General features: G+C 39.8%; 2 protein-coding genes across 3 annotated transcripts in view; one reads left to right on the forward strand and one right to left on the reverse strand.

Moving 5' to 3' along the window:
• Positions 1-3,967, reverse strand: part of LOC111564177 (SH3 domain and tetratricopeptide repeat-containing protein 1) — a 25,080-nt gene extending 21,113 nt beyond the window's left edge. The window contains exon 1 of one of the 2 annotated variants that reach the window (XM_035945141.2): positions 3,830-3,967. Coding sequence is in view for 1 of the 2 variants with exons in the window: in XM_023263611.3 (XP_023119379.2) it covers positions 27-126 (100 nt within the window). In the remaining variant the exon portion in view is untranslated. Of the gene's footprint in view, positions 1-26; positions 263-3,829 lie in introns of those variants that run through there. The other variant, XM_023263611.3, reaches the window with a different exon arrangement.
• On the forward strand, positions 3,697-9,838 carry znf16l (zinc finger protein 16 like). Its single transcript, XM_023263623.3, has 3 exons — positions 3,697-4,541; positions 6,912-7,124; positions 8,292-9,838. Exons 1-3 carry the CDS (start codon positions 3,791-3,793, stop codon positions 8,996-8,998), a joined length of 1,671 nt encoding a protein of 556 aa, XP_023119391.2. The 5' UTR covers positions 3,697-3,790; the 3' UTR covers positions 8,999-9,838.
• Positions 9,839-14,166: the final 4,328 nt, after the last annotated feature.

Here is a 14,166-nt window from a genome sequence, read left to right on the forward strand (position 1 = left end):
AGAAAAAAACATCTGGCAAAACATACGTGGATGTTCCCCAGAGGTCTCCAGTTTCTCAGTCATGTGCTGGCTGTCAGCAGAGCTTTCTCTCCGGTGCCTGAGGCTCCCTGGGCCTTGGTCTGACATTTCCAAGACAACCGTCCAATCTCCCAGCTCACCTGGGATCAGTCCACACCAGCTGATCACATGCCTCTGATCTGCGAGCACGAATATTGTGTCTCCCTTTACAAGGACAGGAGTGCCCTGGAGCGTCCTGGCTTTGCTTTCAAAATAAATGTCTTGACAGAAAATGGAGACCTGAACTGATCCAATGTGATTGCTACACCTCCTGTCCTCTACATTTCTTCTAATTATTGCATGAATTGAACAGAACTGAACCTACAAAAATCCAAGCTATGTAGGAAAAAAAGTGTTTTCTTCTTGTATAGACAGGATAGTAAACCCTTTTAAGTTATAATTAGGCTACATGTATGCATGTGGATTTTCAAATGTAATAATTTGTCCAATTTCAGTGTTATTTACTAAACGTCGCATCAACGTACTTCATTCCGAGGCACATATTAGGGTCGAAACCCTACAACATCATTGATAGAACCACCAGAATTGTAGCTTCTGCAGCCTCTACAGGAGTGAGAGGAGAGCTGGTCAGGTTGGTATGAAACTAATACATATTAATAAAGTCCAGTTTGGAAGTAAATCTGGAAAATAGAATAGCACATCCTCAGTGGTGGCATGAGGGGGAATTGAACTCAGTGTTTTTGTTATCCATCCATCCATCATCTAAACAATGCTTAATAATCATTGGGGTCACGGGGGGCTGGAGTCTATCCCAGCTGACTTAGGGTGAAGGCAGGGACAAGTCACCAGTCTATCACAGGGCTACATATAGAGACAAACAATCACACTCTCATTCACACCTACAGCTTCTCTTTTCCTGTCTGTGTTTTGATCTGACCTCAGTATTCATGCTCAGGTTGAAAATTAACATGACCATTACTGACAGAACTTTTATTTTGAAGTTACACTTGACTTACCTCTTGAGCTGCTCTGGTGAGCTTGACTATAATTTTAGAGGCTACTGGTGTCTACTGGCCTGACAGTCCAAAAAAGGTTATCAAACTATATCTAGATGTTTCTGTGTTGTGCTGTAGGTCGGATATCTATTCAAATAACCAGAAAAAGTACTTATTTTCTATGCAATTCAACAATGATTTCCTCTGTCTCGCTCCAAAACACAAGCACACAATGTTCAGGTTAATAATCACTCACTGGATAAATAAGGGACCTTCCATTACCAAATGACTAAACAGGGTGGAGGTGAGGGAAAACTACATTTTATTGCTTTTTGTTTTTACACCAAAACCTGCAATACTTATTTACTAAATTGAACTAAAGAAGACCGCGTGTTTTTACAGATATACAGTCTCTATCCTGAACTTTCCCCCTCAGTTTTCCGCTCTGTTTGTCTGTGAGTGGCCTTGGGTCAGTATATAATCCACAGTGTGTGTTTTCGCTCAAACATCCCAGGAACAGAGTCAGCATTTCCTTTCCTCCCGTCAGTTCCTCTGTCAGCTCAGAGTTGCATCCAAGCACCAGCAGTATTGAACTAAAACTAGAGCAACACTTTATGACCACAGCAATCAGACAGTCCCACTTATGGAATCACAATATACATAATGGTACTCAAGTTAGAACACACTCTGCACTGTCTGAAAAATGCACTGCCATATAAAGGTTTTTTTATTATTATTGTTATACACAATAGTTGTCAGATGACTCAGTGTAAAGTACAAGGGTTTTTAATCTCAGAATGGTGTGAATAAGAGTACTGTCTCTGTTTTACATTTTCTTTTATTGGCTGTACGCATAAACGGATCATTTAAGTGAGCCAGGAGCCGAAGGGTTCAGCGGGGCTCAGACTTGATCTCAAAGAGGTAAAACTGAAACCAAAGAGAAAAAAACTATCATGAAGAGGAAAAAGTCACTATAAAGCAATGAAGAATGATGTTCAGTAGTGGCACCTGCACGCTAGTCCTGGAACTGCTACAGTTGTCAAATAGTCAGGTGTATGGAATCACATACCTTTTAAATTATGAATGAGTTACAGCAATATTATAAGCCATTAAGTTATAAGTACTGATCTCAACTTTCTCAGATTACTGATGCCGGGGACAGTGGAAGGCCAGTTGGACCAAAACCCCGGTACAGTAGGTTTAGAGAACATTCCACAAACATATGCACAACCTCTAGTCTTGGCATTCCATGAATGTTCTTTGAGTGTTCTAAGAATGGTCTGCAAACATCATGTGAACCTCAAGACCGTAAAATTGTTATTTTTTTCTTTTTCCAAAGCATACGTTTAACAGGCATCTCAGAAACTTCCCAGGAGGTTCTCTGGTATATTCACAAATTAGAACTGAGGGAACTTTCAGTTTCTACAAAAGTAACATCTAGAGAATATTCTTGAACATGAGGTTTCAAGGAACGTTCTAGTTGAGTGTTACGTTCCTTGGTTTTGATTACTTTTTGTAAATAAATAACTTTCGTTACATGATCAGCTTTCCTGCCTCTTTACCTGTTTTTTCTTTACATTTGTTACTTCTTCATCCCCTAGCTCTCGGGGACGTGACATGAGCTAAAAGTTCCCCAAAAAAGATTAGCAAACTACATCTACTACTAAAAATACTTTTAGACAATGTTACCTTAAGGTCCTCTAAAGCAGGGGTGTCATTCATTTTAGTTCAAGGGCCACATTCAGCCCAGTTTGATATCTAGCAGGCTAGACCAGTAAAATCACAGCACAATACCCTATAAATAATGACAACTCCAATTTTTCCATTTGTTTTAGTGCAAAAAATGCAATTCTGAAAATGTTCACATTTTATGAACTATCTTTTTACAAAACATCATGAACAACCTGAAATTTCTTTGAAAAATAAGCGCAATTTCAATAACATTATGCCTCAATTTATCATTTACACATTACAACTTACGGATGATTGTATCTACAAAGGCGCAAAACATTTAGTTACAGGTCTCTGGAACTTAACAATGAAGGAGATCGAGAAATTATTTGAAATTTAGGTTTACAAATTTACAATTTGCTGTTAATGTCTTCTCTGGGATTTTTACACTTTGCAGTCATCCCGTGTGGACTGGAATGGACCCTGGTGGTCCAATTTTGGCCCACAGGCCGTGTGTTTAACACTCATGCTCTAAAGCATTACAATAATGACCTTTAGAGGACATTTATAGAACGCTCATGCCACCTATATTCATGTTGTGTGTGCATATCTATCTATCTATCTATCTATCTATCTATCTATCTATCTATCTATCTATCTATCTATCTATCTATCTATCTATCTATCTATCTATCTATCTATCTATCTATCTATCTATCTATCTATCTATCTAATCATTAAAGAGTTTTCCCTAGTGGTTACTGTAGGGGGCGCTGCCTGTAAAAATGGATCTAAACTCTACCGAATTCAGCCACTACTGTATGGCAACGCTACGTATCTGTCAATTGTCAAATATCAACAAAGATACTTCCTTTCAGTACTTTACAAAAAAAGTCTAATAGTTGCCTCTACGTCCAGATAGCTGTTTGACATGAAAATGCTTTTGTTTTGAAGATGGACTCCTACTACATCCGGTGAGACTCACGTTAACTCAGGTTAAACTTGACTAATTTACAGGGTTTCAGCATCATCCAAACATTAGCTTGCTGAGTAGCTTTTAGCTAGCTTAACTCTCCCCACAGCAGAGCTCATAGTTAAGGTAATTTATGAGTCGCAAAAGAAACCACAATTTTGCTGAAACTAACCTGTCTCCCCAACTCCACGGCACCTTCATGGAGCCTCCCGTGTCAGTGGGTCGAGCTGACGGGGATTTTTTGGAGCTGGAGCCCGACGAGGAGCTCCTGTGCTCGGTCAGCGACATCACCGAGCACCTCGGTAGAAACATCACCGTGGTCCTTGAGACAGCGTTATCTGAGATCCGCAAAATGGTGAGCATCAGGATAAGAGTCCTGAAAATGGAGCTGCGTGAGAAAACCGAGGAAATTGAAATGTTAAAGGCGAGATTGGATACAGTACAGAGGGATGGCAGGGACCCTTTCCCTGGCGTAACCACCATGGAGCCATCTGCAGAGGCAGGCTTCAAGAAACATGACTTCAGCTCCGGAACCAAGCACAACAACACGGACCCCAGGAGAGCCAAAGCTGTCATGCCTGGCGTAAAGAAAGAGAATATAGATGCGATCTGTGACTATCTGATGAAAGACAAGAACTCGAGGGGTTGTGCTGAAATGGACGGGGATCACAGCAGTCAAGCTAATGGTGACAGGGAGGCTCGCCAAGAACCGGACCCGCATTCCCTCACCCTGTGGCCGGACAGCGGGATGGCCGGCTCTGGGCCTGTGCACGGAGACTCCGAGTCCACCGCAGATGACATCTTCAGTATACTCCCCTCTGGCAGCAAACGGATGTATGACTACGAGTGGATAGCCCCAATGGAATATACTTCAGACCTGAAAGGTAACCACACAGTGCTAATCTTAAAGTGTGTGTGTGTGTGTGTGTGGTACAAAATCCAAAATAAACACACTGACTCACAATAGATTAAAAGGCATTCCTCCATGCTTTTGAACATTTACCATGCTAACATTGTTGATCTGATTAATTATTGACCTAATAATCTGACTGGGAATCAGGGACACTACAAGCTGTCCACATTTAATAGTCTTTGCGTTTGTCACATTTAAACTTCTGTCTTTTATCTTTGCTTTTCAACACTGAATCGTGGTCAGTATAATTTCCATTTTTTGGCCACAATTTACAATAGAAGGCATATGTTGAGTGAAAACTCATTTCTTCGAAGTAATAAGTAATTTTACATACAGTGGTGGAAAAAAGTTTTTGGACACCCTTCAAATTTTACACAATCTCAAATATTACTATGAAATACTTGTGGAAAAATCTTTTTGTGTTTCAAACGGTGTGGCTGCATTAGATTGACACAATCAAATACTTTTTTTTTGTTTATTGTTTACAAGAAAAACTAACAAAACTAAATTCTGTAGAGTTTCATTATGTCAGTTCCCAAACCATGATGCTTCCTCCACCATGCTTGACAGTAGGTACTGTACATGTATGCTGGAGGTAATGCTTCGCCTGGCCTTCTGCTTACCTTCACATTAGCAGGAGGAAGATAAAGCTGGAAACTGGACTTATCTGACCATAGGATTTTCTTCCAATTCCTGGCTGTCCAGTTCTTGTGTGCTTGGACTCAATGATGCCGGGCTAACCTCTGTCTCTCATTGATCAGGGGCTTCTTGACAGCCTTGTAGGACCATAAGCAATGATGTAAAAGTCAATCACGTACAGTGCCAGTGGAAAACTGGACACCAGTTTGGTTTGACCATTGCTGTTGAAGCACCTGTGATGTCATTCGGCAGTTTTCCCTGCACATGAGGATCAGGATTCAGTCATTTCTTGCTGAAGAAACCCTACCAAAATGATTCAGTGCTAAAAATTTCTTCTGTAATTTTATGGAACCAATCAATTTTAAGCTTTTAATGGCTTTTTTAGGATTTGTTTAATTTAATTCAATTCAATTTTATTTATATACCACCAAATACAATTCAAAATGTCTCAAGGCGCTTCACAGAAAACCGTTTGCCTGAACCCCCAGAACAAGCCCTAAGGTGACAGTGGCAAGAAAAAACTTCCTTTTAATGGGAAGAAACATATGAGGGGACCCATCTGCTGCTGGCTGGCAGGTTAAGAGGGACAGAAGAGGTAGAGGGGATGAGGGACAAGGAAACATATAACACACATTGGGATACATGCATGGTAACAGTAACAGATGATACATTCAAAGTACAAGCCAACATTGAAACCGATTCGTAAGTTTACTGTTATGGTGTAAGACTCTGGCATTAAACATACTACATACTACATGGTAGTAAGATGCAAACAGTGTGTAGATCAGCATATCATGTATATTAAGGGTGATGCAGAGTAGATTGGTGGAAATGGGCAGCAATGGGCTGAAGGATAGACAGCAGCAACATCCCACAGTGGACATGATGGAGACTAAGTCAGTTGGTTGGACAGCAACCGCAGATCAGAAGCATCCAGCTCTGGGACCAGGGACACTCGGGGAAAAAGAACATAGGAAGAAACAGAGTGAATGCAATGCAATAACGGTATATATGGTAAATACAAAGGTAGTTAGAGAAGGGCTCAGTGCATCAATAGAGGTCCCCCAGCAGTCTAGGCCTAAGGAACGTTGAAGAAGAAGTCAGTTGTGGCCCGTACATGCAGACTCCAACTGACCCGGTCAGGGTCACCCAAGTCAGCCCTAAGATTTGTCAACAAGGAAGGTTTTAAGCCTGGTCTTAAAAGTAGAGATGGTGTAGGCCTCCCAGACCCAAACTGGGAGCTGCTTCCACAGGAGAGGCACCTCTTAACTGAAGGCTCTGCCTCCCATTCTACGTTTAGAAAATCTGGGAACTACAAATAAGCCTGCAGTCTGAGAGCAAAGATTTCTGCTAGGATGATATGGTACTACCAGGCCTTTAAGATACGATGGAGATTGGTCGTTAAGAGCTTTATATGTCAAGAGAAGGATTTTAAATTCCATTCTAGATTTAACAGGAAGCCAATGAAGAGAAGCCACTATAGGAGAAATATGATCTCTCTTGCTAACTCCCATTAGTACTCTTGCTGCAGTGTTTTGGATCAACTTTAGGTGTTTCCGAGAGCTATTGGGATATCCTAACATCAAAATCATTTTTGGCCCTTATACTGAGTTGATCTGTTGTGTTGGTCTGATGTTAAGGTAAACACTGGCTAGTATAATTTATATGTGATGACAGAATTTTCCCTTTTGTGTTCTCCCAGTCATGAAGGAGCCTAACTGTGAGAATACCCAGATCAGGGAGACAGAAGATGATGAGAATGAAGATGAATCGTCCAGGAGGGAAGAGGAGGGACTGGAGCAGGCCCAGGCTCCTCTCTCACATGTCCAGCCCCCTGAGTTCTCTATGGAGCCCCAGAGTTCACCAGGCGAGGGAGGAAGTCCGCTGGAGGGCAACACAGACAGGCCTGAGGGAGGTGCGGAGGAAACTAGCTATATTAATACATAAACACACTGTCCTGTACAAAGTAGTACACCATTGTACTGTGTTAAAATTGGATTACTCCCAGTGACAAACTCCATTACCAAGCTGAGTATATAATTCAGAGTCTTACCTTAAGGATAAGTCCGGTTTTGCTGTGGTTGCAGTGTTGCACCTAACTTTTTCATTCAACAACACCAGCACGGAATTTAGATGCACTGAATTTTTTCATGTGCCTTTTGGTGCTACTAATATGTGTAACTCTAGGATTCTGTGTTGTGTAGTGGATGCTGCAACACACCTCAATCTGATTCTGACAATAACAAACGGAAAAGAAAAACTACCATGTAAAAAACAAACCTGGTTCAGCTCCCTCTCCACAAGCAGACAGTACAAAAGGACTGAGAATGTGCATGCACAATAGACTTGGAGCTAGCAGCAGACACTACAGGAGGGTTTATTACTGACTGGTTGGCAGTGCAATCATAATTACTGAGGTCTACCAACCTATAATAAAACAATCTGCTGACCCCTCACCAAACCAAAAGTGACCTGATGCCCCGCATGATTTTGCTCAGATGTGATGTTAGCATCAGTGGTGTTAACAACAATATTAAATTCCCACACCCAACCCAATATCAACCAATCTGCAACGGTCAGTCAATTATGAGCTGAATTTAAGTAATGAGTTAATACACCTTCAAGTATCTTGCAGTGAACTGAGTGTATTCACAGTGTATGAGAGGACTTGCATCCTCCAGTGCTACATTTTTTGTGAGAGTAAGTGACAGAGAGGGGGAGAGAAGGTGGACTAGTTGGCCGTATCACAGCCAATCCTATTGCACACGATGTAAGTTCTTTACAAGTGAATCGGAACAGCTGCTTTGTCACTTTCTGACCCAATTTGCCTGAACCTGGGAAATTTGCTTTTAGGTTTACCTGTAGGCTCCTCACCTGTACATCACTACCATACACATACAGTATGTACACAGACACAAACCTGCTAAATGTCAGCCGCCCAGTGCATCTGATGACAATGTTGTTGTAATCACACCTGACAGGTTTTTGGTCGCACTGTGGAACCCTATATTATGCTATATATCTAATCCATTATTACTCGAATTAACCTTTGTTGTTAACAAAATAATGTTTGTGGTTTCAGGCCAGCAGTTTTCCAGCCACACTTACATCTGCTCACTGTGTGGCACATTCTGTCCTGACTCTGTGTTCCTGGAGGAACATGTCAAGTTGATACACTCGGACTCTGCTGGTGCTCAGGCTCTCCAGGCCCTGCAGTCCACCTCCTCTGCTGCAACCACCACGGGAGATGGCAGCGGGGATTCCAGGAGGGCTGGAGGCGGTCAAAACGAGGGAAGCACAGGACTAGGGTCTGGTGTGAGCGTCAGTCGAGGAGGCGGCCATATGAAAAAGGAAATTAAAATTGAGGGGGGTTATGAATGTGGCGACTGTGGCCGCCATTTTAACTACCTTGGCAACCTGCGACAGCACCAGCGCATTCACACTGGAGAGAAACCTTTTATGTGTCCAGAGTGTGGAGAGAGGTTCCGCCATGCAGCTCGCTTAAAAAGCCATAGGCTTGTCCACAGCGGTGCCCAGAGCCCCTTCCCATGCCCCCAGTGTGGGAAAGGTTTCTCAGTGCTGTCGGGACTCAAGAGACACCAGCGGGTGCACACTGGCGAGAGCCCTTATGCCTGCCCTCAATGTGGCAGACGCTTTAAAGAGCTGGGGAATCTGTACACCCACCAGAGGATCCACAGTGGCGCCACACCTTACTGCTGCCAGCAGTGTGGACGCAGCTTCCGCCACCTGGGCACCTACAAAAGCCACCGCTGCACCCCAGCACAATAGACCGCCTAACTGCCTCACCCTCCGCTGCACTCGTTGACAACTGGTACTGTAAAATCTAAGGTGTTTGTCAAAGACTAGACATGGTGCGGAGTCTGATGTGTTTGCTCTTTCTGTGACTGTTTAATGACGTTGTGGGATATCGAGAACAGAGGTGGTTTTCTGTGATGCTGGCCAAACATTCATGTTGTGTCACATTCATAACATCGCTCCCCTGCCCCAGGCATTAAGAGGCGCTGTATCATTGGGCTTCAAAGTTCATGTGTTGATGGAGACTGCAGTGAATGGCTCAATGCTCTGGAAAAAGTTTGCTACCTTGAGGTGCAATTGTTTTTTTAAAAAACGTTTTTAAAAATTCCATCAGGTGTCATGTGAAACATGTGAGAAGTGACTGTGTGTATACAGTGCTGTGAAAAAAGTATTGCCCCCTTGCAGTTATTTTCTTTTTTGCATATTTGTCTCACTTAAATTAATCATCAAACTAATTTTAATATAAGAAAAAGATAGCCCAAGAAAACACAACCCTACATATGACATTGAAGTATTTGGATTGGGCAAGTGAAAGCCTGGACTGGAATCTAATTGAGATGCTGTGGCAAGTGGCAAGTGGCTGTGGCAGTTTATCATTAAAACCCAGCTAATGTGACTGAATCAGAAGTATTCTGCAGAGAAGACTGGACCAAAACTCCTCCATGGTGATGTAAAAGACTGATCACAAGAGAACTGCAGTTGTTGCTGCCAAGGGTGGCCTAACCAGTTACTAGGTTTAGGGGGCAATTACTTTTTCAAGGGGGTGATATAGTGGATAATAAATCTTTAATAAATCGTCATTTAAAAACTGCATTTTGTGTTTTGTGTGTTATCTCTTAAAGTATTAGTTTGATGACATGAAACATTTACATTTGAGAAATATGCAAAAGTTGAACACATCTGTAAATACTTTTTCACAGCACTGTAGGTCAGGACAGCTTTATTATAAGGGGATGTGGCACCACTGTAGAGGATCATAATTAAATTTACATATAATCACATACAGTGATCAGCCCAATATATTTGGAAGAGAAAATAAAAGTAAACAGTAAAATTATGACCCAAACACAGACCAACTTCCTGGTTTTGGATTGCATTAATTCACTGTTCTTTTTGCAGTTGAAGAGGATTTGATATTCTGGATAAGCCACTAGATTCTTTGCTAAAATTGCATTGACTATAATTATCTTCTAAGTTACTTTGAACCATTTTCTAAAGTATACTAAAGCATGTCTGAGGTCTGAAAATCAGCTGAAAACAGACATGACAGGTAATTTCTGAAAGCAAACACCATAATTAGATTTAATTTATATATATTCCATTATTGTAGAGTAATCGTGATGGTTAAACACTCACTATTCTTGAAAAGTGCTTGTTTAATTTAGTTCCGCTCTTTCAAAGATCTCCCATTTTGGTCAGGTTCATGGAGGAATCGGGTATTAAAACTTCCTTTTAAACATCTTAAAATACTACAGTCCACCTTTACATGTTTTTAGTCTTTAAGCTTGTTTCTAATGTTTTCTCCAAAGACTGGCTAAATGGTCGGATTTGGATGGAGTTTTTAAGTTAGAGCAATTCTTGCTTGTAAAAGTGGTATAATGCTCAACCAGTCTACAACATTTAGGACTGCAAGCCCCACCATGTATGTTCTACTAAAATACTACCTCTCAAACAAGGAGTTTTTGAAGGGTAAAGCTATTTCCCTGTAAGAATGAGTATGAGCACTTGAAACGGTTCTTAGTTCTTCTGGGGGAGATAAAGCTAAATTGACTGCAAAAATGATTGGACTACTGAATTAACCAGTAAGCCGTGAGCCTAGCAAAATCTGTGTATAAAATGTGTAGCTTAGCACAAATAGCTTGTGCTCATCTAGTGCCCTAATGGACAAGGTCATTTGCATAGAAGTCTCTTTATAAATTCACCAGGGTACTTACTTGATTGCAGGTTATAACACTAAATGGGTGCCACTAAAGTAGGAAAAACAACAAAAACACAGAAGAAGTTTGCTATGAATAGAAAATGGTTGAAAGTGAACTTGGCTATCCTATCTACTTCAACATTTGACCTCGGCATATATGGTTCAAACACACCAGAAACTCCCATACAGAGACAGTGAAATGTAACTCTGAGAATTTTGAATAGATTTAGGGGTCAGCATTCATTCATATGGTCTTTAATCTACTTAGCCTCCAGATTTCCTTTTACATCTAACCTCACTGTGGTGCTAGATGAATTCATTAACGGAGTACTGGGACAGTGTCACCTACATGTGGCCCATCGGTGCAACTGCAACTAAAGTGATCTGCTGGTCATACTGCTGACAGTATTTCATTATGATACTGCTTGGTGCAATGTGGAGAGCAGCATTTTCAACATATTGTTTAAACCCAGTGTAATCTAATGTTACAGACTATATATTGGTTAGTTTATGTTTGTCTATATGATGACAAAAAGTTGTGTAATGTCAAAAATTGCCAAAACCCAAGTGTCTGGTTTGTTTATTTAGTTCGTCTGAAGCAGTAAAAGCCCACTAGAAATATAACCCTGTCTATTCAAGCTTGTTTGGAACATGAAATAGAAGGATAAACTTGTGACAAAATCAAGAGAACAACTTATAAATAACTGTGGAAGTGAAGCGCTAACCATTGACAACCCGCTTTCTAATAAACAGTCGAACATGTATGTTTCCTAACAAATGACAACAGTGAAATGTAACTACGATCTCAAGTATGGTAATCACTGAAACTGCAGTACTTGAGTACAATATATGTACTGTACTGTGCGTCAGTATTTTCATTTTATACATCTATTTTGCTTGTGTATCTTGTATGCTAACTATTTTATTGCATTACAATAGTTTTTATTTCAGTACCTCAAAAAACAGTTTCGGAACATAACACATCTGAAGTAGTAAAACTACTCAAAGTCTACAACATGTAAAGACAAGAAGCTGTGCAGGAATCGTAGTCTGTTTCCTACAATTAACAACCATATCAATGACCCAATTGACACAAAATAAGCAAATTCTTCAGATACTTGCATTTGCTGTATATTGCAGTGCAATTTTGCAAACTGCTTTGTTTGATCAACACTTAATAGCAGAAAAAGTCAAAAGGTAGAAAAGTCAATATAATTTAACATTTGTAGGTCCTGAAGTAGCTTAAATGTCATATTAGAACCAAAATAGAAAACAGACGGACCAAATTACAAATGAATAAGTTGTAAACACAAGGAAGTATTTCAAGACAACACACCAATAATTAATGGACCCACATGATCTCATCCTCTGCTTCTAATTAACATGTGTTTATAATTAATCTGACCCAAGAACAGAAACTTTTCTGTGTATATTAAAATAGACTAGTATTTTGGCGATTATATTTTAGTGCTAGTATTAAAATTAAATCATTTATTTACACTTTTCCATTACAAAACTATTAAATAAAATATTTAGTGAAAATTAAAATTAATCAAATGTTCTGTTTAATATGTTTCAAAGCGATCTGGAGCGTAGAACTGCCATGTTCATAATGAAACTGAATATAAAATGGAGCACAGCTAGCAAGCTAAACTTGAACATTTAATTTCAAGGTGAACTAGCAACTGATTTATGTTTATGCAAGTTTTAACTTTCTGTCAAAGCCAAACATTATTTATTTCTTACAACATTTGGATAGTTCTGGGTTGTTTTAAATGTTGTGGTGCTTGATGACATGCTAAAGGTGTAACATATGGACAAACTTGATACTTTTCAATTTTATTTTGATTTATTATGTCATTAAATTTTGTCATTTGTTAATTTTGGATCTGACCATTAAAAAAATAAACAGGAAAAAAATCAATTGCCTATTTATTCAGACTTTATAAAAACTTGAATCAGAACACAAATCACATTAAACACAAAGTCCTCTTTGAATTTTCACTAATGCTACACTTTAGAAAAAACCTGGTCCATTGAATATAATGTAATTTATTAATCATTGTGACTGATGTATATTATGTCTCCTAGCAATTGCTGAAGTCAAAGTTGACGGAGTTTTCAAATGCATTTTAATTTTAATGCTAATTCTACATTTTCAAACATAAAAAAAATATATTTCTGTCATTCACACACACATATTAGAAATGAGCTCCTTTATCTCATCTGTCAAACCCTGAGTTTCCTGATTCCTGAAGCATGCAGTGACACAGGCAAGGCACATATTTATTTATGGAGCTGCCTTGATTTAAACAGTTGAGGCATGAATACCCCTAAAATTGTTAACTGTCAATGTGGCTGAGGCTGAGAGTATAGAATTTATTCTCTCTCCAGGACTCTGTTTGGACCCAGAGGGTGGGTGACAAACTCTGTAGTAGAGAATCATGCAGTGATCCTGCTGCAGCTGCTCTTTGCTCCTCACACTGTGATGTGTTTTAGAATTTATACCTCTGGTTCTAAGGAAAAATGTGCACATCTGTAAATACTTGTATGTTTGTGTGCCATTGTGTCATTGCACTCAGTATATCAAGCACTTTCCAGTGTACACCACAGTTCAGGATGCTAAGGGAGCACGCATTAGTTTGTAGTGATGAAAAATCGTTCTGTGACTTGCAGCTCGACTCAAACACCAGCAACTATGACATCACTGAGTTTATCACTTTGCCTTGGGATGCTCTCACAAACATTTAATGTAGCATTTTATTTTATATTATATTATTATTATTATTATTAACTTTTTGAAATATTTAAATTTTTTTTTTGGAAAATGTGTTAACAATAGTGTAGCATAGAAAAAAAATAGAAAAATCTAAAATCAAACCAATGCAATGCAAAGCTGTGTGTGAAGGTTATAAAAATCCCTGAAGCGGAATCATGACGTGCAGCTGTAGTCTTATAAATACATGCAGGACATCTTAACTTTTTTGCCTTTTTGCAGCTGGCCTTGAAGTTGACCGTCTGCAAAACCTGAACGCTGGAAAGCTGAACTCTTTGGAGATCTAAAATGACAGAAAGCATCTCAAGAATGCACTTGTGGAAAAGCAAACTCAGTGGAAAACTGAAAGAGGAAACCCAGCCTGCTGGAGAAATTGCCGTTGCCTTATGCACAAATGGAAGAGGGACACCTGCTGGTTTGAGAGGACAGTGAGGACTGTAAATTGCT

This window comes from Amphiprion ocellaris, chromosome 23 (assembly GCF_022539595.1).
Source record: "Amphiprion ocellaris isolate individual 3 ecotype Okinawa chromosome 23, ASM2253959v1, whole genome shotgun sequence".
NCBI lineage: Eukaryota > Metazoa > Chordata > Actinopteri > Pomacentridae > Amphiprion > Amphiprion ocellaris.